Below are 25,822 nucleotides of genomic sequence, written 5' to 3'. Positions count from 1 at the left end.
TGAGCATGTAGTCACCCAGGTGTCCCACACAAGTTGCCCAAATGTACCCAAGTGGCCAAATTGGTACAGTGATACATTTTGATGTAAATAACTATATACAAAATACTAAAATGCTATTCTAACACCCCCCCACCCCCCAAAAAAAATACAAATAATTAAAAAATAACGAAATTTTTTAAAAAAATTAAATAACAAGGGTAACTATTTACACACATTCAATGTATAATGTACAATATTGTGAAGACCCTCAGTCCTCTACACAATATTGTGCTGCTGATGACATGCCCCATAGCAGTCTCTTTCTGCTGTAAAGCAGAAGGTTACTGAACAAGTGGTGCAGGTGATGGGGCATTTCCTGTGACAAAGTGCACACCGACGCCTCCCTACTGTGCCCTTTTTGGCCTGAGGCACATTCAGGCCTGCAGAGATGAATTTGGGCAGGTGAACACCACTGGTTGAAGGAGTAGAAGGGACAGAGGTAGAGGGGACAGAAGGTGATGCAGTGGACTTGCTGTAGCAAGCAAGCTCCTGGATGAGCAGCTCTCTGAAGGCTAGCTGTGAGATGGGGGGGCTGTCCACAGCTCTTAGCCATTTTCTTCTGGAGGATGAAGGCATTCACCACAGCAATGTCGATGAAATGATAGAAAAATGTATTGTACCATTTCATTGTCTTGTGGAGAACATTGTAGTAACCTATCAGCGCATCTGACAGGTCCACACCTCCCACGCCCTTGTTGTAATCCTTTATAGCTGCAGGAATGGGGACATGTATGGTGGTCCATGCCCCAGTTGCATCCTTCACACGCCTGACGACGTGATCGCCACTGAAGGACTTGTGGATGGTGTTGCACATGACCACCTCTCTGGTATCCATCCACTTCACAAAGAGCAGGCCATCTTGGCGAATCCATCTCATGGTATCCCGCTCAGCCCGCTTAGGCATGTCATTCACCTTGGTTTTCGGAAAGCCCACTCTGTTGGTCCGAATGGTGCCACAAGCCCACACATCCAGCTTCCTCAAGTCTGTGAACAGGGTAGGGCTTGTGTAGAAGTTGTCCACAAAAAGTTTGAAGCCCTTCCCAGCAGTTGAAAATCTAATAACTCCATAACGGAATCATAACTGAGTCCCTTACCGGTCGCAAAACTGCTCTTCCCCTCATAAACAAAAAAATTGCACGTGTATGCACATGCAGAATCAGCCAAAGCAAACAGTTTGTAACCCCATTTAGTTGGTTTGTTACGCATGTATTGTTTTAGGCCAATTCTGGCCTTTGAGGCTACCATCCTCTCATCGATGGAAAGGTTCTGGGCGGGCTGAAAATAGGTCTTGCAGGCCTCAACCACACTGTGGTAGAGAGGCTCCACAAAATAAAACCTATCAAACCTTGGTGTGCCTCGCTTCTTCTCGATGTCCTCATCAACTTCTGGGTCACTGATATAAAGCGCCCGTGAGATTGTCAGAAACCTTTTGCATGACATGACAGTGGAGGGGAAAGGCAGTTGATAGAGGGGAGCAGTTTTCCAGTAGTCTTTCAGGGTTTTCAGCTTCACAAGACCCATGTAAATAACCATTGACAGGTAGCAAAACAGATCTGACATGGAAATGAGCTTCCATCCCTCTTTCTTGCCTGCCTGCTTCTTAGCACCATACTTATTAGTGTTCAACACCAGGGAATCAACAACTGATGAGGTGAAAAACAGCTGAAAAAGTTGAATTGGGCTGTACTTTGAGGTCATGTCCAGCTGAGGTCCTGGTGGCCTTTTCGGTCTAAATGTTGGAGGAAGTGGCTCGACATCCTCCTCCAGCACAGAGTGCCAATGACCCTCTTCCTCTCTGTTTGCAGGTTTATCTCTTCCCCACCTCCGCTTCTTTGTCACTGACTTCACTGACTTCACACCTGGCCGGACGGGGGTAGGTGTGGAGCCGGAGACAGCAGGGGTCCGGCTGGATGAACCAGCTTCAGTGGGGGATGGGCACCTTGGCAGTGGGGGCTCCCAGTCAGAATCGGTGGGACTGTGAAATAAAGACAGACACAGACACAGATTATATATAGAGGGAGCCAAATCACTATGGTGCGGTGTTGTTCCATTCTACCCCATTCCATGTTTAGATAAAATAAATGTTAAAATGTTTTAATATATACAGACACACAGACACACAGACACAGATTATATATAGAGGAGGGAACCCAATCACTATGGTGAGGTGTTGTTCCATTCTACCCCATTCCATGTTTAGATAAAATACATGTTAAAAATATCTAATATATACATACATACATACATACATACAGAAACACAGGCACAGATTATATATAGAGGAGGGTACCCAATCACATACATACACACACACACACACACACACACACACACACACACACACACACACACACACACAGAATGTAGAGCCATATGTACTTTACACATTTCATTACACATTTCATTACTTATTATATATGGCAAATAAAATAAAAACAACTCAAATGAATAATATTTGATATTATTAATTTCAAACAACGGCATGAGAAGTACCTACCGGTCCAACACTGCATCCTCTCCGTACAAAAACATCTCCTCGGTTTGCGAGTCAAAACTGTTGTCACTATCTGACTCATCTTGTAGTAATTCCGTCTCACTTTCTCTATCAATTTCGTCGATAATATCGTGTAGATCTGTATACCTAGACTTTGCCTTTGATTTCCCAGATTTAGTTGCCATAATTCTTCAGATAAAACTGCGGAAAATGCTCTCGAAACAATACTGCTATGTGTAACCAGCGTGGCTGCTTCAGGTAAAATTTTCAATGGCGAATGAGTGTCTTTACGCTCGAGTTTCAAGCAAGGGCTAGTCTTCCCGGATATAACCATCACACATTGCCGTTTACCTCAGCTCATTGGCTATCTACCAAGCTAGATTTTAAGACAATCAGTGGTCATTGGGCCGAAATACAGTCAATCAACGAAGCACTGGTCATATCATTGGTGTGCAATGAGGTCATTGTTTGGTGTGTTCAAATCAGTTCCTTTCGGTCAATACGTCCCGCGAAAAGAACCATGAAGTCGGGTTGTGTTACTAACAAACAGAGGATTGCAATGAAACCAACCATGACTAGATAAATGTAAGTTTAGTGTGAGTAATTACATCGAATGTTTCGTCGAAAGTTGAAGGAGACGGAATTCATGACACAAGCCGTTAACAAAATGTTTCATGTTAGGCTAAAAATGGATTTTATCTGGCCAACATCCGGTGAAATTGCAGAGCGACAAATTCAAATGACAGAAATCGTAATATTAAACATTCATGAAAATACAAGTGTCATACATCATTTAAAAGTTTATCGTCTTGTTAATCCAGCCACTTTGTCAGATTTCAAAAAGGCTTTACGGCGAAAGCACCCCATGCGATTATCTGAGGACAGCGCCCTGCACACAAAAGCATTACATACATTTTCCAACCAAGCAGATGTGTCACGAAAGTCAGAAATAGCGATAAAATAAATCACTTACCTTTTGAAGATCTTCATCTGGTTGCAATCACAAGGGTCCCACCTATATAACAAATGGTCCTTTTGTTCGATAAAGTCCTTCTTTATATCCCAAAAAAGTCAGTTTCATTGGCGTGCTAGACTCAGTAATCCACCGGTTTCCCTCGTTCAAAATGCATACAAATGAATCCCGTAGGTTACCAATAAACTTCTTCTAAACAAGTCAAACAACGTTCCTAATCAATCCTCAGGTACCCTATTATGTAAATAAACAATAACATTTAAGACAGAGAATACCAGAGACCATTACCGGAGATAAATAACGAAGTATGCGCACTCACCTGAACGCAGTACAAACACTACAGCCAAAATGGGAGCCGCTTAGAAAACTACAAATTCTAGCAAATTTTTCAAAAAACAAGCCTGAAACTCTTTCTAAAGACTGTTGACATCTAGTGAAAGCCCTAGGAACTGCAATCTGGGAGGACTTCCTTTTATATTCACATTCCCAGCCATTGTAATCAGAGGTGAGAAGAGAAAATTAGAAAAACAAATGTCTGGACAGATTTTCCTCGGGTTTTCACCTGCCATATTAGTTCGGTTATACTCACAGACATTATTTTAACAGTTTTGGAAACCTTAGAGTGTTTTCTATCCAATACTACCAATTACATGCATATCCTAGCTTCTGGGCCTGAGTAACAGGCAGTTTACATTGGGCACCTCATTCATCCAATCTTCCAAATACTGCCCAATAGCCTGAAGAAGTTAATGAATTCCACCCCGTAGCACTCATGTCGGTAGCCATGAAGTTCTTTGAAAGGCTGGTCATGGCTCACATCAACACCATCATGCCAGAAACCCTAGACCCACTCCAAATCGCATTCCGCCCCAACAGATCCACAGATGACGCAATCTCAATCACAGTCCACACTGCCCTTTCCCACCTGGACAAAAGGAACACCTATGTGAGATTACTGTTCATTGACTACAGCGTTCAACACCATAGTGTCCACAAAGCTCATCACTAAGCTAAGGACACTGGGACTAAACACCTCCCTCTGCAACTGGATCCTGGACTTCCTGACGGGCCGCCCCCAGGTGGTAAGGGTAGGCAACAAGAAGACTCTAGTTTCAGCTCCTGGCTGGCTCTGCACTGTATTTGGGGTTCCTGAGTGGCACAGCGGTCTAAGGCACTGCATCTCAGACCCTAGTTTGATTCCAGGCTGTATCACAACCAGCCATGATTGGTAGTCCCATAGGGTGGTGCACAATTGTCCCAATTGGATCCTCAACACTGGGGCCCTTCAGGGGTGCATGCTTAGTCCCCTCCTGTACTCCCTGTTCACTCACGACTGCATGGCCAAGCACAACTCCAACACCATCATTAAGTTTGCTGACGATACAACAGTGGTAGGCCTGATCACCGACAATGATGAGACAGCCTATAGGGAGGAGGTCAGAGACCTGGCAGTGTGGTGCCAGGACAACAAGCTCTCTCTCAATGTGAGCAAGACAAAGGAGCTGATCATGGACTATAGGAAAATAAGGGTGAACAGGCCCTTATTAACATTGATGGGACTGAAGTGGAGCGGGTTGAGATTTTCAAGTTCCTTGGCGTCCACATCACCAACAAACCATCATAGTCCAAACACACCAAGACAGTTGTGAAGAGGGCATGACAACACTTTTTCCCCCTCAAGAGACTTAAAACATTTGGCATAGGTCTCCAGATGCTCAAAAAATTCTACAGCTGGCAACTGCTCGGCATCTGATCGTAAGGCGCTACAGAGGGTAGTGTGTATGGCCCCATTTGTTTTTACATTGCTGCTACTCGCTGTTTATTATCTATGCATAGTCACTTTACAAATTACCTCGAACTACCTGTAACCCCACACATTGACTTGGTACTGGTACCCCCTGTATATAGCCTCGTTATTGTTATGTACATTTGTGTTACTTTTTGCTTGATTCCATTTTTTTATTTTAGTTTATTTAGTAAATATTTTATTAACTATTTCTTGAACTGCTTTGTTGTAAGTAAGCATTTCACGGTAGGGTCTACACCTGTTGTATTCGGCGCATGTGACAAATACATTTGATTTAATATCGAAAAGATCAAGCAAAGCCAGAGAAAAAAATACCATCAGCAGCCCATTATTCATTAATACTTAAGACCTTTCATTTCACTCAATTCAACTCTCAATCCATTTCACTTCAAATGGTAAAACTTGAAATTATTTTAACCTGGTATTTATAGTATTTCACAAAAACAACTAAGGCATTTTACCTGTCAGGTCAACCACTGTTTCCTGGGGGGAATAAAATAAACATTTGAATTGTGAAATGTGACTTTACAAACTACCAACCATTCTTGAACTTGAAATGTTATAAAACAGCTTTAAAAAGTTGAACCAACTCTTGTGTCCTATAATCAGTACTAAGCTACTGCCAAATAGATGTCCGATTATTGAATTTAAATTTAGAAGCAATAGGGCCAAAATGTTTATTTCTTTAGAGTCTAGGACAATGGGTGGGGGGTGTAAACTGATATATGGAATTGTTTTAAGGTGGTCATACTATGGATCATTTAGCTATTTGATTTAGAATTTTAGGGCCCCTTTAGGTATTCCCCAAAATAAATTAAAAAAATTATTAAATACTGATTTTGGCTGCTAAAGCCCATAGAAATGCATTGAATAACACATTCATAAATGGCAAAACTTCTGCGAGCAGGCCTTTCTAATCAACCTTGCCCGGGTATCCTGGAAGGATATTGACCTCATCCCGTCAGTCGTGGATGCCTGGTCGTTCTTTAAAAGTAATTTCCTCACCACCTCACTTAAATAAGCATGCCCATTTAAAAAAAATGTAGAACTAAGAACAGATATAGCCCTTGGTTCACTCTAGACCCGACTGCCCTCGACCAGCACAAAAACATCCTGTGGCGGACTGCAATAGCATCGAATAGTCCCCCCGATATGCAACTGTTCAGGGAAGTCAGGAACCAATACACGCAGTCAGTCAGGAAAGCAAAGGCTAGCTTTTTCAAACAGAAATGTGTATCCTGTAGCTCTAACTCCAAAAGGTTTTGGGACACTGTAAAGTCCATGGAGAACAACAGCACCTCCTCCCAGCTGCCCACTGCACTGAGGCTAGGTAACACTGTCACCACCGATAAATCCACAATAATCGAGAATTTCAATAAGCATTTCTCTACAGCTGGCAATGCTTTCCTCCTGGCTACCCCAACCCCGGCCAACAGCTCCGCAACCCCCGCAGCTACTTGCCCAAGCCTCCCTAGCTTCTTCTTCACCCAAATCCAGATAGCAGATGGTCTGAAAGAACTGCAAAACCTGGACCCGTACAAATCAGCTGGGCTAAACAATTTGGACCCTCTCTTTCTAAAATTATCCACCGCCATTGTTGCAACCCCTATTACCAGTCTGTTCAACCTCTCTTTCGTTTCGTCCGAGATCCCTAAGGATTGGAAAGCTGCCGCGGTCATCCCCCTCTTCAAAGGGGGTGACACTCTAGACCCAAACTGTTATAGATCTATATCCATCCTGCTCTGTCTCTCTAAAGTCTTCGAAAGCCAAGTTAATAAACAGATCACCGACCATTTCGAATCCCACCGTACCTTCTCCGCTGTGCAATCCGGTTTCCGAGCTGGTCACGGGTGCACCTCAGCCACGCTCAAGGTACTAAACGATATCATAACTGCCATCGATAAAAGATTGTACTGTGCAGCCGTCTTCATCGACCTGGCCAAGGCTTTCTTATCTATCTTTCTTATTCTTTATTCTTATCGGCAGACTCAACAGCCTTGGTTTCTCAAATGACTGCCTCGCCTGGTTCACCAATTACGTCTCTGACAGAGTTCAGTGTGTCAAATCAGAGGGCCTGTTGTCCGGACCTATGGCAGTCTCTATGGGGGTACCACAGGGTTCAATTCTCGGGCCGACTCTTTTCTCTGTATAAATCAACGATGTCGCTCCTGCTGCAGGCGACTCCCTGATCCACCTGTACGCAGACGACACCATTCTGTATACATCTGGCCCTTCTTTGGACACTGTGTTAACAAACCTCCAAATGAGCTTCAATGCCATACAACACTCCTTCCGTGGCCTCCAACTGCTCTTAAACGCTAGTAAAACTAAATGCATGCTTTTCAACCGTTCGCTGTCCGCACCCGCCCACCCGACTAGCATCACTACTCTGGACGGTTCTGACCTAGAATATGTGGACAACTACAAATACCTAGGTGTCTGGCTAGACTGTAAACTCTCCTTCCAGACTCATATTAAACATATCCAATCCTAAATTAAATCTAGAATCGGCTTCCTATTTCGCAGCAAAGCCTAGTTCACTCACGCCGCCTAGTAAAACTGACTATCCTACCGATCCTCGACTTCGGCGATGTAATTTACAAAATAGCCTCCAACACTCTGCTCAGCAAACTGGATGCAGTCTATCACAGTGCCATCTGTTTTGTCACCAAAGCCCCATATACCACCCACCACTGCGACCTGTATGCTCTAATCGGCTGGCCCTCACTACATATAATCGTCGCCAGACCCACTGGCTCCAGGTCATATATAAGTCTTTGCTAGGTAAAGCTCCGCCTTATCTCAACTCACTGGTCACGATAACAACACCCACCCGTAGCAAGCACTCCAGCAGGTATATCTCACTGGTCATCCCCAAAGCCAACACCTTCTTTGGCCGCCTTTCCTTCCAGTTCTCCGCTGCCAATGACTGGAATGTATTGAAAAAATAACTGAAGCTGGAGACTTATATTTCCCTCACTAACTTTAAACATCAGCTATCCAAGCAGCTAACCGATCGCTGCAGCTGTACATCACTCCAGTGTTCATTTGCTAAATTGTAATTACTTGCTACTATGGGCTATTTATTGCCTTACCTCCTCACGCCATTGGCACACACTGTATATAGACTTTCTTTTTTTCTATTGTGTTATTGACTGTATGCTTGTTTATTCCATGTGTAACTCTGTGTTGTTGTTTATGTCGCACTGCTTTGCTTTATCTTGGCCAGGTCGCAGTTGTAAATGAGAACTTGTTCTCAACTAGCCTACCTGGTTAAATAAAGGTGCCATTTAAAAAATAAAATATTTCATATCTCTAAAACACACCTGTGTGTGGAGACAAAAATGTCCCATCTGGCAAGAGTAGCCGATACTGACATTCAGAATGGTTCCCACCCACAGCCTCCCTGCCTGACACGCAGCCTGCAGAATAGAATGGAATGGTTATGTCTCTCTGTCTGTCACTGACCTTAACGTCATAACAATAGGAAAATCCACCCCAGAGCCAGAAGTTCACATCACCTAAGTTCATGAAGTCACTGCAGTGTCTAGCTTGTTGGACTACTTTATGGAGCAGAAAAATGCTTGGCACTGCTTTTAGGGGGAATATTTTTAATTCATGGCACAAAAAAAGTACTTTTGTCATTGACACAAAGTTCAACAAAGGCCCCAATAGATGTTGCAAATTAGTACAAAACTTACATGAAAGTGAAGACATCAATTATTTATCTCTATTCCATTAAATATTCAAGTGTGGTGAGACACACTTAGACACCTTGCCTTAAACATAATGATTTAGAACACAGTACACTCCACACACACACCAGCAATCCACTGTATAGGCAAATAATATCCATAACAGTGTTCTTAAGTGTATCCAGTCTAGGCCATCAGGCATCTCTGCCCACTGTGCAGACTAAGAGAGCAGTACACTGATTCACAACGTGTTAACAGGAATACCTTACCCATAGAAGAACAATACACAACAGATACATGAAAGAGACTAATGAAAAGAGACTAATGAAAAGAGAGACAAATGAGAGTCAAATGAAAAGAGAAATGAAAGCGAGACAAATGAAAGTCTTTCAAAAGCACCAAGTCTTACATTCATATCCTCTTCATGTAACCCACTTCTACAGTTTGATTCATTGCAGAGCTGGTGCTCAAGCATACTGTCTCAAACAATCAATATCTTTCAAGAGGACATGTAAGCACCAGAAAGTCAGAATCCAAGTTCCTCATAGAAAGCAAAATTATGTTGCTAATTTTTCTCAAGTCAAAGTACAAGCAATTATCCCACCTTGTATTTTGTGTTTCCGTCACACCTGTTGTGACTTTCTTTTATGCAACAGGACAGTACATTATCGCATAAAAACTGTTTGATGGAAACATGGCTAATGATGCCAATATGTCTCTGGACAACGTACCCAACGACAGTCACCAAAAGATCCTCTCAGAAGTCTGCTGGTCGTATCATCATGGTGGTAGCACGGAGAGAGTAACTAGACCCTTTGAAGTAGTGCCACCTGATCCCATTCAGTTTACCCATGTTCTGACCATGACTGTAGTACATCCCGTTCAGGTTCGATGGTCCACAGGCATCGAACCACCAACCTGAAGGCATAGAGAGAAAGGCAGAGAGAAACAAAGAAAATAGATTTTAGGCTTGATGTTACACTATCAGAGAACTATCAAAGTCATCACTGTGTGACCTCCCTGTAACCTCTGATTATCTCTGGATAGCTTTGTTGCAACGCCAAGTAGTCAACAATTGAACTTGACCAGTACAGAGAAAAAAATGTATGAAATGTATGCACTCACTACTGTAAGTCGCTCTGGATAAGAGCGTCTGCTAAATGACTAAAATGTAAATGTAAAAATGTCAACACTAGAGCAGACTCCAGCACTCCTCTCTTTGGATAGCTTTGCCCCATTCTGACCTCTGACCTTTCATTACAGGTGAGAGCGGAGTATGAGGGCAACTAACAAAACATAAATAGTCTACAACAATCTCTGTGAGCCCAACACGTTTAGACCAGCTACTTGGGGGGGGGGGAAATGCTGGTCTAGACATTGATAAGAGGATAAAGACGTATGTTTGTTGTGTATTTTCTGATGTACATTCTGGATCTAAATCCTGATGAGATTGTAGATTCTCATTCTTAATAGGAATTTCACTGTCATTTTGATTTATTCTGCTGGCCAGTTCCCTGGACTTCTAAACCAGCCATGGCATGTGTCCATCATTCTGTAAAATGCTGAGGGCTGCCACCTGGCTTCACCAGCTGAGATACCATTCTCTGCTTTGATATGTCAGTAACAATGCTGAATACATACTAACTGGCTCTGGCCTGCTCTGTAGTTCTTCTAGACCGGAGATAAAGTGGGTGAGGGTGACAGGGAGGTCAATGGGTTGAAAATGTTTTACCAAAATGACAAATGCTTCACCTAGCATAGTCTGGGTGGGTGGTTGTTGTTGTCTTATAGCTTCTACTTATCCAATCATTTCAGTTCTACAGGAGTACATACAGAGTGCATGTGTTTAGGGGGTTAATGTGGACTTTAACCTCAGACATACCCCCGGTAAGCATGAGAGCACATTTGCAGATGCAGTTGTCGTTGTCCATATCCTCGGTACTGAAGTCTGCTCCGTTGATGACCAGGCTGCTCTGTCTGCCTGCCGTTCCACTGTGACTCTTCAGGAACAGCCTGACACAGTCGCCAGGGAAACACAGAGGGAAATAAAGCAGAAGCACAATGCTAGTGTCCTTTAGCTGCTGCAGAATGCTTTGTTCTTGTTCTCACCGTGTGCACGCTGGAGGACAGAGATTCACCACCCACGCTGTTCTTCTAATCAAAATAATATGTACCGCCCCTTGCAACCTGGTCTCAGAGCATTTCATATTATTCTGTACATAAATCCAAGACACTCCATTTAATATTATATGTTTCGTTTCAAATGGTTACATGAGACAGATTGTTACTTAAGGCAAAAATGTACCTCCCCTTGTTCTCACTGTGTGAACGTTTGAGGACATAAATTCACCGCCACACTGTTCTTCTAATCTACTACAAAGAATATGTACCCTTCCAAATAAGTGTCTTTGAAATTCTCGTACGCTATATTAAAACCAATCACACCTGTTGCTTTTATAAAGAAAATCCTGGTTTATGAGGACATTGTCGGTTTCCTCGTTTGTCTCAAGCTGTATGTGTACTTCCTTGTGAACCCTTTGCACTCCCTCCTGCATTGTTTGTCCCTATCTACTGTACTGCATGTCAAGCAGCAGCAGCTCCAACTGTGGTTTATGAGTCAGACATCTTTGAGGTCTTGCCAAGAACCAGGTGATGGATAATTCACGGAAGAGAGAGGCCCTATTCTTAGTCAGTGGTCTTGTATACTATGTCTATGTTGAATACTGTGTCTATGTTGAATACTGTGTCTATGTTAGACCATCATAGATACAGTACAACAGTCACTTTGAGAGGGTTGATTAGTTCAACATATCAGGCCTCACAGCACGGAAACCACATTTTCTATGATCTTAACGTATTTAACAAACATTGTTCAATTAATTCATCTATTACACGACTATGAATGACACAGATCATGAAATAAATTACTACATATCACAATTGAACTTGACCTGAACACTGGTGTTCATCAATTATAACGTCTCTATTTATCTGTGGTCCTCTGTGTGGTCATATATCTGACCCATCAAAGTGTCAGGCTGATCATTAATGTGGCTTGGCTGCTATGGTGACCAGGTGTTTGGCTCCTGTACAGTGACTCTGTGTCACATTAAGTAGCACAGCTGATAATGGACAGCAACACACTGTTGCCAGTCAGCCATCTGCGGCTTGGCAGGACACTACTGAGGAGGAGGACATCTGCTGTGTAGCTGTGCTGAAGAGGCCAGCCAAGAGTATTTCCAGCTCCAGCATATCACCCAGCCAGCCAGCCAGCCAATACCTGACATGTTCCTGGGATATTGTTGTTGAATCTTTTGGCAAGCTGCTTTAGAGTACCGTATATTAATTGCTGCCACTTCACTTGCAAGTTAACTAAAGTAGGTTACAGTCAAAAAAAGTGCAGCCTTTTATTTTTTCATGTCTGTTTTTGCTGTTTCCATGCAGAGGTAAAGCCAGGCCTGCGTATATCATCTAATATATGCCTCTATATTACACATTCTGCTAATAGAATTTACATCTCTTTTCCCCCTCTAATATTTATTGAAGATAATATCAAGTTTTCCGTACCTTTTTGGTCTCCTGTGTGTTGATGTGAATAGTATATACTCCACTGTTGTTGAAGCCAGCTTGAAAGATTTCAGAGCAGTCCCGATACTTTCTCTCCTCATGAGATGAATCGCTCTGCTTAAAGGCAAGGTTGCTGTTTGGGACCACTGTTTAAATAGATAATTAAATAAGAGCAAACACATTATCAGCTAGGCTCCAATTTGAATGCATCCAAAATCCTTTGTAATCAACAGCCCAGAATGGGTCAATTCCTATTAGAACAGGTTCTTATGTAATCAACAGCCCAGACTGGGTTAGTTCCTATTAGAACAGGTTCTTATGTAATCAACAGCCCAGACTGGGTCAGGTCCTATTAGAATAGGTTCTTATGTAATTAACAGCCCAGACTGGGTCAGCTCCTATTAGAACAGGTTCTTATGTTCTGGAATGCATCTTCTTATGAACTTAGAACATGTGGACATTGAAATTAAGGCTGGTCCGGACCAAGTTTCAACCTATTCTCAACGCCCATGGACATCAGCCGGTGCTCACTGGGTTAGTCCAGCCTTCTTAGTCCAGTTATAGGCTTTATCTGTGCCCAGAGAATATCTTGTCTAAACCTGTGAACATTTGGCACAATATATCCTCCAGTACCTCTGTTGTATTTAACCCTACCTAGAGTTTTTAAATTCAACTCCTTCTTCCTGCAAATAATTACTATCTATGCTATGATATTCATACCCCAGAGTATTTTATTTATACTTTCTGTAACAGGAAACATTGGCCCCAGTATCCATCCAGTACCTCCAGACCCTCTGTCCATAGAGCAGAGCTTCAGCAGACTGTTGACGGTGTCAGTGAGCTGCTGTTGTTGGCTAAGCAGGATACTGTTGTTGCCAGTGGCCTGGTCCAGATGGGTCTGTAGCTCTGTGATCACACTGTTCTGTCTGGCTACCATCTGCTGCAGGCTGGACCTCTCCTCCTGTAAGGTGACCAGCTCCTCATGGTGCCCAGACTCCAGCTCCTGCATCTTCTGCTCCAAGAGCCTGATCAATACAAGTGATTTGAAAATCAGTTGATCAGTCAGTCAGCCAATAAATCAAGACAGAATTGTTCATGGGAAGAAAATCATTCATGTTGATTTGACCTGTTCTTGTCGTGTAGCTTGCTGATCTCTGTAGAATGGTGGAGGAGCTTGGTCTCCAGTTTGTTGGTGGACAGAGAGTTCTCCAGGAGCTGAATCTCCAGCCTGGAGGTCTGATTCAACACCTGTCCATCAGGAAGCTGTTACTATCATTCATATTCACCCAGTCAAGTGTATAGACATCTATATAGGCTAAAAGTGGCACCATGTATTTTAATGTACTTCATAGGCCTATTCATCCAATCAAATGAGGATAATTGCTGAGTAGGCTACATGATTAAATAGTAAGTGTTACTGATATCATAACATGCACTTGAATGTTCTTTGGAGAGGGATATTTGTATATGATTCATACTGCACCTGGATCTCTACGTCTGTCAGTTTCCGTGTGTGCTGGGCAGTCTGGGTCAGGAGGTTGGTGCCTAGATCCAAGATGGCAGCTGTGTGGTTGTGGACAGCACTCTGCTGTAGCTGAGCCATCTCCACATTCAGACTGTCCTTCACATATCTCTCAATCTGACACATAAACACAGAGGTATGAAGGGATGTTTAGGGATTTACCTCTCTCGCCAGACTCAGGGTGTTCTGCACACTCACATTTAATTTCTAGGAATGTTCTCCAACTGGCTTAACATTGAACATGTTCTCACATAGTTCAGAGAACGTTAAGAAACAACTTCCTTCTGTGGGAATTTCAGTACTTCAGCATAACGTTTCCTACAGGTTTCCTCTTGGTTCTATTTAAAGTAATGTTCTCAAATTGTTCCAAGAACGTTAAGAAAACTTTCCATAAAAAACACAAGAAAACTTTTGTAATGTTCAGAGAATGTTATAAAAATGTTATTTAAAAACATACATCCCGTTCTCAGAACGTTAAGAAAACGTTCCAAAAAATCGTTCCATTCTCAGCATCACCAAAACTCTATCCTCTGTCTTGTTAAGTGTTTGATCTTAATGAGTGTTTGTTTCCTTTTAAAATGGGGTCTGTTTGAATAGACAAAATGAACAACTGTGACTGCGTAAAAGAACATGACACGCAAGCTCCATACTGGTGGCACAGTGAACTAATTCCATGGATAGACGACAGAAGATGATGCCATGTCACAATAAAAAAGAAATGTGTTGGATGATTAATGCAAACACATTTATAGGATTAGTGTCTGATAGATAAGTTGTCTGACAACGTCATGAAAATGTGCTTTGTGTCACGACTTCCGCCAAAGTTGGTCCCTCTCCTTGTTCGGGCGGCGTTCAGCGGTCGTCGTCACCGGTTTTCTAGTTGCCACCGATCCACGTTTTCTTTTTCCATTTGTTTTGTCTTCATTGTACACACCTGTTTTCCATTTCTTAATTAGTGTTCCCTATTTAACCCTCTGGTTTCCCCATTGGTTTTGTGAGTGTTTGTTCCGTGTTAAGCTGTCGCGTATGTTTGTGAGCTGAGTTTGCATTCCTATGTGGAATATTTTGTTGTTTTGTTGAGTAAAGACCTTTATTACTCATTCTCGATGTCCTGCGCCTGACTCTTGATACTTTGTTATGATTCTGAACCATCAGATAGCAAGCAACAATGACAAACAATCTGCCATGTGGGCAATCGTAGGTGGCTATTTTTAGCTAGTTTTATCTTGTTCTTGAAACCATGTCGTGTTTTGACTGATTTCATGTCAATGCTTATATGGCTAAAATTCGATAGCTAGTTAACCAACAACTGTAACAATGTATTTGTGCTCATTGTGAAAATGTATTTATGTTTTCAATAAACATTTGAAGACAAAATATAGTTGACATGTTGTCAACAATCTAAGCCAACCCTGTCTGTTTTACCCCATATTTGTGCACGCATTGGTTTTGTTGCTAAACAACCAACTGGTCTATCTGTGCTTGCAGTTCAAAAAAGTAAACCCAAAATAAGCTAGTAGTGTTATTAAAAGTCTTACTGAAACATGGTGAATGTTTTAAGGAAGTTATTAAAAAAACTCAAAATAACCTATAATATCTGTTTCCAGAACCTCTCTGCAACTTCAAAATAAAAGTTCCCAGAATGGAGACAAAATCTTCTGTTCTCAGAACGTTTGAAAATGTTGTTTTACCGGTCAGGAAACGTATGGCTTCGTTCCCACAACCAATGTGTAACCAAAAACATACGTTCCCACAACTTCCAAGAAACCAACCATAAATAACCAAATTATATCCAGGGAAGAAAAATATTGGATATGTATTAATTCCCTTCAGCAATTTTGGATTGACTGCATTGATATGGTCCTGTCTAAGGATTTCCTTGGCCCCTGGTCAGCTACTTAGGGAGGGATCTTTCAGGGTTGTTGAGTTGAGTCATTTCCTTTTAGTCAACCAGGAGAGATCAGTCATGGGACTGCATCTGTATGTTTTCTGCCACAGATACATCATGTGGACAGGGCTCAGCTGCTAATGACATTATCCATCTGAAGTTCCCTATCCTGATGATGATTACAATGAGGAGAGGTCTTTCCCAGAAATGTGCTTTAAAAATATATTGTTTTTTTTGTGATAGCTCAGGGTCATTCGGTGATTCATTGAAGTTTAGAGTTTTCCTGTTACCCCGGCTTTTAAGCCATGGCCTTTTCAGTTCATGTGAATCAGTTTAGCCTTGGACAGCTTTTTAAACTATGTATTTTCAAAAATGTACAGTTTGGAAATTACAGTTAGGTAGTCACAATAATGGTATATGAAATATTTACATTGCAAAGTTAGAATTTCATGTCTCACTTTATCCCTGATTTAACATAACAGATCACCCTAAGTATGATTTTCAACTTGAGAATGTCTACTTTGTGGCTAGATTTCCTCTGCACAGACAGAAGAAAGGCCTGGTCTCTATGACACGTACAGAAAGATTCCCTCTGCACAGACAGAGGAAAGGCATGGCCTCTATGACACTTACTGAAAGATTCCCTCTGCACAGAGGAAAGGCCTGGTCTCTATGACACTTACTGAAAGTGCAGTGTCAGACTGTTTATCTCTGCTGCTATGTGGTCTGAGCAGCTTCCCACGAAGACAATTGAATAGTCGGCTAATGGAATCATTCAGGAGTTAATTAATCTGTAAGATCAGAGTGCATTAAGATGCCAATGTCAATGCAGAGGAAAGGAAGAGAAGGTCTAGTGCACTGTACACATGTTGAGCAGGATAAAACGTGTCAACTGGCAGTCTCCTTATTACAATGTCCAGAGTCCTCAAATAATCACACACTACATTAGACATAAGAAACCCAGAGGAATAGTTGCAGGGCCGGATTACCACATTATGGGCCCCGGGGCACCTACCAAATATACAGTACCAGTCAAAAGTTTGGACACACCTACTCATTCAAGGGTATTTCTTTATTTTTACTATTTTTTACATTGTAGAATAATAGTGAAGACATCAAAACTATGAAACAACACATATGGAATCTTGCAGTAACCAAAAACGTGTTAAACAAATCAAAATATATTTGAGATTTGAGATTCTTCAAAGTAACCACCCTTTGCCTTGATGATAGCTTTGCACTCTTGGCATTCTCAATTGGGTTGAGGTCGGGTGATTCTGGAGGCCAGGTTATCTGATGCAGCACTCCATCACTCTTCGTCTTCGTCAAATAGTCCTTACACAGCCTGGAGATGTGTTTTTGGTCATTGTCCTGTTGAAAAACAAATGATAGTCCCACTAAGCGCAAACCAGATGGGATGGCATATCGCTGCAGAATGCTGTGGTAGCCATGCTGGTTAAGAATGCTTTGAATTCTAAATAAATCACAGACAGTGTCACCAGCAAAGCACCCCCACACCATCACTCCTCCTCCTCCTCCTCCCTTTTTCACAGTGGGAACCACAAATGCTGAGATCATCTGTTCACCTACTCTGATTCTCACAAAAACACAGTGGTTGGAAACAAAAATATAAAATTTGTACTCATCAGACCAAAGGACAGATTTCCACCGGTCTGATGTCCATTGCTCTTGTTTCTTGGCCCAAGCAAGTCTCTTCTTCTTATTGGTGTCCTTTAGTAGTGGTTTCTTTGCAGCAATTCAACCATGAAGGTCTGATTCACGCATTCTCCTCTGAACAGTTGATGGTGAGATGTGTCTGTTACTTGAACTCTGTGAAGCATTCATTTGGGCTGCAATTTCTGAGGTGCAGTTAACTCTAATGAACTTATCCTCTGCAGCAGAGGTAACTCTGGGTCTTCCTATCCTGTGGCGGTCCTCATGAGAGCCAGTTTCATCATAGCGCTTGATGGTTTTTGCGACTGCACTTGAAGAAACATTCAAAGTTCTTGACATTTTCCGGAATGACTGACCTTCATGTCTTAAAGTAATGATGGACTGCCATTTCTCTTTGCTTATTTGAGCTGTTCTTGCCATAATATGGACTTGGTATTTTACCAATAGGGCACAACAATTTTTACCTTTATTTAACAAGGCAAGTCAGTTAAGAACCAATTCTTATTTACAAAAACAGCCTAGGAACAGTGGGTTAACTGCCTTGCTCAGGGGCAGAATGACAGATTTTTACCTTGTCAGCTCGGGGATTCAATCTACCGTAGCAACCTTTCGGTTAATGGCCCAATGCTCTAACCACTAGGCTACCTGCCGCCCCAATCTTCTGTATACCAACCATACCTTGTCACAACACAACTGATTGGCTCAAATGCATTAAGGAAAGAAATTCCACAAATGTACTTTTAACAAGGCACACCTGTTAATTGAAATGCATTCCATGTGACTACTTCATGAAGCTGGTTGAGAGAATGCCAAGTGTCACGTCCTGACCAGTAAAGGGGTTATTTGTTATTATAGTTTGGTCAGGACGTGGCAGGGGGTATTTGTTTTATATGGTTTTGAGTGTGTGTTTATGTAGAGGGGCGTTTGATTTATGTATTCCGGGGTTTTGGTTTAGTTCTATATTGTATATTTCTATGTCGAGTCTAGGGTGTTTATTTCTATGTTTAGGTATTTGGGATTGGGGCCTTCAATTGGAGGCAGCTGTGTATCGTTGCCTCTGAATGAAGGTCCTATAATTAGGAGTATGTTTGTTTTGGGAATTGTCGGAGGTTGTTCTTTGCACTGCTGTATTTAGCCTGCAAGACTGTTAGTTTGTTCGTTTCTTGTTTTGTTTATTAAGTGTTCACAAATAAAGTTAAGATGAGCACTCGACCTGCTGCGCCTTGGTCCATTCACTACGACGAACGTGACACCAAGAGTGTGCAAAGCTGTTATCAAGTCAAAGGGTGACTACTTTGAAGAATTTCAAATATAAAAGAACACCTTTTTGATTACTACATGACTCCATATGTGTTATTTCATAGTTTTTGTGTCTTCACTATTATTCTACAATGTAGAAAATAATAAAAATAACAAAAACCTGGAATGAGTAGGTGTGTCAACTTTTGATTGGTAGTGTATTTCATTTTTTATTATTAATTTTGGGAAAACAACTAACGTCCTGCATTTCAACACATTTTGCCATGGGGCAGAGAGTAAAATGTGCAGTTTTATAATTCTATTCTACACATTTTTCCCTGGGGTGGAGAGAAAGATGTCATGTTTTCTAGCTCATCTCATGCTAGTCTTCACATTTTGCCATGAAGCTGAGAGAAAATGTTGCCGTTTTAAATTGAATTTCCTGCAATTCTACAGACTTTGCCATTGCCTCTAGTGGGTCGGGGGCCCCAGGGCACTTGCCCTGCGTGCCCATTAGGTAATCCAGCCCTGAGTAGTTGTAATCGACACACGATAACCAGAATGAATTTTGAGGAAAGTCTTTATGTGTCATTTTGTTGGTTGGCAATGTATGCAGCATACAGAATACTTTCACACAATCAACCCCTCTAAGATTGTATTATCTTGGAACATATTATGGGAAATCTGGAGTTTACATAGAGGTCCTTTAGCATGTGGCCATGAGCTATCATATGTCAATGTTTATGGCTTTTGACTAAACAATTAAACGACGGCTATCTACAACACTTGCCATCTTATTCATTAGCATTTATGTTATGTTATGTTCATATATCATAAACATTCTTCCAAACCATTGTGGAACAAATTGGTGCCAAACGCAAACAAATGTTCAGTTTAACCTATGTTAGAAACTCTCACATGAGGAAAATATATAACCTCAGTACCACACTATAGCGTTAATTTAATCAATCAAAGAGGAAAACACATTACCTCAGTGCCACACTATAGCGTTCATTTAATCAAGAGGAAAACACATTACCTCAGTACCACACTATAGCGTTCATTTAATCAAAGAGAAAAACACATTACCTCAGTGCCACACTATAGCGTTCATTTATTTAATCAAGAGGAAAACACATTACCTCAGTACCACACTATAGCGTTCATTTAATCAAAGAGAAAAACACATTACCTCAGTACCACACTATAGCATTCCTTTAATCAAAGAGGAAAACACATTACCTCAGTTCCACACTATAGCGTTCAGTTACTCAATCAAAGAGGAAAACACATTACCTCAGTACCACACTATAGCATTCATTTAATCAATCAAAGAGGAAAACACATTACCTCAGTACCACACTATAGCATTCATTTAATCAATCAAAGAGAAAAACACATTACCTCAGTACCACACTATAGCATTCATTTAATCAAAGAGGAAAACACATTACCTCAGTTCCACACTATAGCGTTCAGTTACTCAATCAAAGAGGAAAACACATTACCTCAGTACCACACTATAGCATTCATTTAATCAATCAAAGAGGAAAAACACATTACCTCAGTACCACACTATAGCATTCATTTAATCAATCAAAGAGGAAAACACATTACCTCAGTGCCACACTATAGCGTTCATTTAATCAAGAGGAAAACTCATTACCTCAGTGCCACACTATAGCGTTCATTTATTTAATCAAGAGGAAAACACATTACCTCAGTACCACACTATAGCATTCATTGAATCAAAGAGAAAAACACATTACCTCAGTTCCACACTATAGCATTCATTTAATCAAAGAGGAAAACACATTACCTCAGTACCACACTATAGCATTCATTTAATCAAAGAGGAAAACACATTACCTCAGTACCACACTATAGCGTTAATTTAATCAAAGAAGAAAACACATTACCTCAGTGCCACACTATAGCGTTCATTTAATCAAGAAGAAAACACATTACCTCAGTGCCACACTATAGCGTTAATTTATTTAATCAAGAGGAAAACACATTACCTCAGTACCACACTATAGCATTCATTGAATCAAAGAGGAAAACACATTATCTCAGTACCACACTATAGCATTCATTGAATCAAAGAGGAAAACACATTATCTCAGTACCACACTATAGCGTTCATTTAATCAAAGAGAAAAACACATTACCTCAGTGCCACACTATAGCATTCCTGAGTTTAAAGTCTTTACGTTAAGAATTGACTGATCTACATATGGTTGAATGCAGTGATTTTCACAATCTGCAGGCTGGTTATAGAAAAACATCTTTAGGGTGTTTTTAACCACTTCAGGTTGCTCCAGGAAGCTTAGAATTGACACAGGTAGACCTCATAGTGGCCTGATGGTATGTCATCGAAGACAGGTTCATAAGGCATTCATAAAACACATAGGCTTCAGGTTGAATTAAGGGGAATAGGTTAGCCTTGCGCAAATCGGGAGGACCTCAGGAACATTCCTGAGGTTGAATTGTGCTTCTAACGCTAACGGTTCCGTCGCTGTCACCCAAAAGCACTTGAAATTTAGGGCCAGGCTGATGGGATAAATGACTGATTTACAGTTCATGAGGGTTGCCTAGTCACACATATGAAGTTTTGGAAAGATGTGACTTTTTTAACCCTTCAAAACAGCTACTCTGACACCAATTTAAGGCACTTCCGGTTGGCACAGGAAGCTTAGAATCGACACATGTTGTCAATGGGGTAGGCTTTCACAGAATCCTGAGTTTTAAGTCTTTACGTCAAGAATTGACTGATTTACACTTGGGTTGAATTCAGTGATTTTCACAATCAGTTGGTTGGTTAAATCAATACAACTTTAGGGTGTTTTTAACAACTTCCGGTTGTTGTAGAAAGCTTAGAATGGACACACGTTGTCATTTGGGTAGGCTTTCACAGAATCCTGAGTTTTAAGTCCTTACATCAAGAATTGACGGATTTACACAGGGTTGAATTGAGTGATTTTCACAATCTGCAGGCTGGATATATATAAACACCTCTAGGGTGTTTTTAACAAGTTCCGGTTGCTCTAGGAAGCTTAGAATCGACACAGGTAGACCTCACAGTAGCCTGATGGATTGTTATCGAAGACAGGTTCATAAAGCATTCATAACCCACATAGGCTTCAGGTTGAATTAAGGGGAATAGGCAATGTATTCCTATGAGGAGAGAAGTCATTGCAAACTGTTTGATGTAAACACCTTCTTATCACTGTTAAGGGTTAATGCCACACGGTCACCGTTAGGCTTGCACAGATCGGGAGGACCTCAGGAACGTTCCAGAGGTGGAATTGTGCTTGTAACCCGAACTGTTCTCTCGCTGTCACCCAAAAACACTTGAAATTTAGGGACAGGCTTCATTTTGGGCCTACTTTTATTTAAGGTCGATGCGCTCAGACCGAGCAAGCTACGGTCAAGTGGGGCATCTCGTTGAACTCGGCACAGCCTAGAGATAATGCTAATGCCATTGCAGGCTCTTTGTGTCTTTAAGCACCGCACACTGTCACTCCATCCTTGCTCTGTGTGTGTGTGTGTGTGTGTGTGTGTGTGTGTGTGTGTGTGTCCGTGTGTGTGTGTGTGTCCGTGTGTGTGTGTGTGTGTGTGTGTGTGGGGGGGGGGGGGGGGGGGGGAGAGCTTTTCTTTGTCATCTGATGGGATAAATGACTAATTTACAATTCATGAGGGTTGCCTAGTCACACATATGAAGATTTTGAAAGATGTGACTTTTTTAACCCTTCAAAAAAGCTACTCTGACCCCAATTTAAGGCACTTCCGGTTGGCACAGGAAGGTTAGAATCGACACATTTTGTCATTGGGGTAGGCTTTCACAGAATCCTGAGCTTTAAGTCTTTACGTCAAGAATTTACGGATTTACACAGGGTTGAATTGAGTGATTTTCACAATCTGTATGTTAGTTATATCAAAACACCTTTAGGGTGTATTTAACAACTTCCGGTTGCTCCAGGAAGCTTAGAATCGACACAGGTAGACCTCACAGTAGCCTGATTGATTTTTATCGAAGACAGGTTCATAAGGCGTTCATAAACCACATAGGCTTCAGGTGTAATTAAGGGGAATATGCATTGTATTCATATGAGGAGAGAAATCATTGCAAACTGTTTGATGTAAAAACCTTCTTTTCACTGTTAAGGGTTAATGCTTTTTATTAAAATGTCCATAAGCAGATGTAGCAGAAAAGGAACAACAAATAACTAATACAGCGTGTATAAAATAGTGAAGGTGAAGCACCCTGAGACGCAATTATCTCCCCATAATAATTGATTGTTCAATTAATCAAAGATATAATTAATCCTTTAATTCCCATATGATTCTTTAATTTGTTGTGATAAATTGTGATAACCTCAAATGATGTGTAAAAACGCATGTGGTCTGTGACCCACGCTGACAGGACTGTTTTAATATCCCTATCTGATGGGCGCTTCATGAGAATTTGAACTGATTGAATTTGAATGTTTAGAAGTATTTTTGTACTGCTTCAAGTGAGGAATCACCTCAAAAATACTTCCAAAGTATTCAAAACATTTAAATTCATTCAGTTTAAATTCTCATGAAGCACCCATCAGATAGTGATATGAAAAACAGTTCTGTGAGCGTCTATGTCAATCATCCGTCCAAACATATAGGGTCAGTTTTCTGGACCCAGATTAAGTTACTCCTGGACTAAAAAGCATGTTGAATGGAGAATCTCCATTGAAAGTAACTAGTCCAGGACTAGGCTTAATCTGTATCCGGGATACCATCCCAAAGAGCAAGACATACTTTTTTTTCAAGAAGTAGGAGTTACTGTTTCCAGTGCTGTTTCCAGAGTACTGTTTCCAGCCCCTTCCATGTACACCAATCCCCAGTGGGCTCCAATGGAGGTGATCCCGGCACCGTTGAAGCGACCACTGAGCAGCCTCAGCTCATTGCCCATGTTGGCTGGGTAGAAGTTGAAGGAGACTTGGTTGGGCAGGCCGGCTGACAGAGTGCGCCCCATGTTGGTGGTTAACACCAGCTTGCAGATGTAGTCTGCTGGGTTGTACTTCCCAGACACCTCGACGATGGACTCATCATTAAACAGCTCCATCTCCTGCTTTTCACCCCCTTCACGACCAAACACAGGGGACCAGGTGGAGCCGTATCTCAGCTGGAACCTAAAACAGAGGAAGCTTTTCACGTTGGTTGTGTTTTGATAAGGCACATTCAGACCGAGAGAGCATGTAGCGTCAGAGAATATCAAGGAATGACATTTTACATTGTACTCTGGGTTAGATACGATAACACTATTGTTTGGTCATGTACTGAATATGTAATAAACACAACAAATAAATAAATACAGAAAGAAAGAAAGAAAGAAAGAGTTTCTGTTGGGTAGTGTAGTTGGACTGAGTCAGTGGTGTGTGTTGGGTAGTGTAGTTGGACTGAGTCAGTGTTGTCTGTTCATGTGTCAGTTTCTGCTCACCCGCTGATGTAGGCGTTGCTGTTGTAGTTGTAGTTGTAGTAGTAGTTGTTGTTGATCTCCCACACTCTGACTGCTGTGATGCGTCCCTCACCGTAGGAAGCAAATGGGGTCCCACCTCCCTGACCCACCGCAGAGGAATACGAGTACGGGTCTTTGATGGCTAAAATAACATGGGCAATATGTTTACTATATTTGCTATATTAATAATACATATTTCTATATACATCGTTTTAATTTTACCAACACATTTCTGAAAGATCTACACATTATGAATAAAGTGCAGATGAATTAACTAAAGTACATTCTGCAATGATTTAATCCATCAGCTTTTGTCTCAAAGAAGAACTCCTAAGTCGAACTGAAAAAACAAGTTGGTGAAAGCACAAAAGCTATTATTTTATCATTATCATTCAGAATTGTATTTTTATTACTCACGCATTGCCAAGCAGCTAGCCAAGAACACTGTGACAACCAGGATTGAGAACATTCTGCAAAAGGGAGGCATCAATACTTAAGACCTTTAATTTCAGTCAGTTTCACTCACTCCATTTCACTTTAAATGGTAAAACTTGAAAAAATGTAGTTAATAATGTTTTTCATAGTAGTTTGTCAAAACAACTAAGTCCTTTTACCTGTCAGGTCAACCAGTGTTTTCTAGGAGGGAAAAGAAAATAACCTTTTGAATTGTGACGTAACAAACAACAAACCATTCTTGAATGTGAAATGTTATAAAACAGATCTAAAAAGTTGAACCTACTCTTGTTTACTACAATCACTCTTGTAGTGCTAAGCTAATTATTAAAAATAATGTCAGATCATTGAATTTAAATTTAGAGGCAAAAGGGCCAACATGTTTGTGCCCAAGTACCAAGAGATAATGAGTATTAACTTCATAACATTTCCCACACTAGTATCATACATTGAATACAAGTTTTCAATTTAATTAGTTATGTAGTTACCCACAGTGCTATCTTGAGATGTGTGTGAAAACCTGTGAAAGCTTCTTATCTCTCTGTCTCTGCAAGGTCCTTCTAGTCTACTGCTTCCTCTAAGAACTGCATTTATACCTGCTGAACATTCCATCAGCTCTAGATGGAAGGAGCATGACAAAGAACACCTTTAGTCAGTCACTATAGAGAAGTCAGACATTGTTTTCTAATTGGTCTAGGCTACTTTGGGAGGGAGTATCAAGGAAATACTATAAGGAAACAAGCATATTTCTGTTAAGAAAAAGGGCGGGGGTGTATGACTTATGATTAACGAGACGTGGTGTGATCATAACAACATACAGGAACTCAAGTCCTTCTCTTCACCCGACTTAGAATTCCTCACAATCAAATGCCGACCGCATTATCTACCTAGAGAATTCTCTTCGATTATAATCACAGCCGCATATATCCCCCCCAAGCAGACACATCGATGGCCCTGAATGAACTTCATTTGAC

The 25,822-nt window shown here is 41.2% G+C and overlaps 2 protein-coding genes and 1 long non-coding RNA gene across 4 annotated transcripts; all 3 read right to left on the bottom strand.

The window, feature by feature from the left end:
• Positions 1 to 201: 201 nt before the first annotated feature.
• LOC145860028 (uncharacterized) lies at positions 202 to 11,104 on the bottom strand. The gene is made up of 3 exons (XR_014380009.1): positions 10,891 to 11,104; positions 9,740 to 9,926; positions 202 to 2,014 (listed from the first exon to the last, which is right to left on the bottom strand). It is a non-coding gene; the product is annotated as an uncharacterized LOC145860028 (long non-coding RNA).
• A 1,456-nt stretch (positions 11,105 to 12,560) lies between these two features.
• LOC145863960 (angiopoietin-1-like) lies at positions 12,561 to 14,275 on the bottom strand. The gene is made up of 4 exons (XM_082968588.1): positions 14,059 to 14,275; positions 13,702 to 13,823; positions 13,359 to 13,600; positions 12,561 to 12,721 (listed from the first exon to the last, which is right to left on the bottom strand). Exons 1-4 carry the CDS (start codon positions 14,221 to 14,223, stop codon positions 12,561 to 12,563), a joined length of 690 nt encoding a protein of 229 aa, XP_082824714.1. The 5' UTR covers positions 14,224 to 14,275.
• Positions 14,276 to 23,613: 9,338 nt separating this feature from the next.
• LOC145860025 (zymogen granule membrane protein 16-like) lies at positions 23,614 to 25,453 on the bottom strand. Of its 2 annotated transcripts, none has more exons than XM_082959933.1 (5): positions 25,341 to 25,453; positions 25,010 to 25,031; positions 24,813 to 24,865; positions 24,378 to 24,537; positions 23,614 to 24,069 (listed from the first exon to the last, which is right to left on the bottom strand). In XM_082959933.1, the coding sequence occupies exons 3-5, from the start codon at positions 24,862 to 24,864 to the stop codon at positions 23,703 to 23,705; spliced, it is 579 nt and encodes a 192-aa protein (XP_082816059.1). In that variant the 5' UTR covers position 24,865; positions 25,010 to 25,031; positions 25,341 to 25,453; the 3' UTR covers positions 23,614 to 23,702. The 2 variants fall into 2 exon arrangements, with proteins under 2 accessions (XP_082816059.1, XP_082816060.1); XM_082959934.1 differs by having other exon boundaries at positions 25,337 to 25,438.
• Positions 25,454 to 25,822: the final 369 nt, after the last annotated feature.

The sequence above is a fragment of the Salmo salar genome, chromosome 02, assembly GCF_965601325.2.
Source record: "Salmo salar chromosome 02, fSalSal1, whole genome shotgun sequence".
In the NCBI taxonomy this organism is placed as follows: Eukaryota; Metazoa; Chordata; class Actinopteri; order Salmoniformes; family Salmonidae; genus Salmo; species Salmo salar.
The sequence above is the reverse complement of the archived record's forward strand: the minus strand, read 5'-3'. Positions and strand labels throughout refer to the sequence as shown.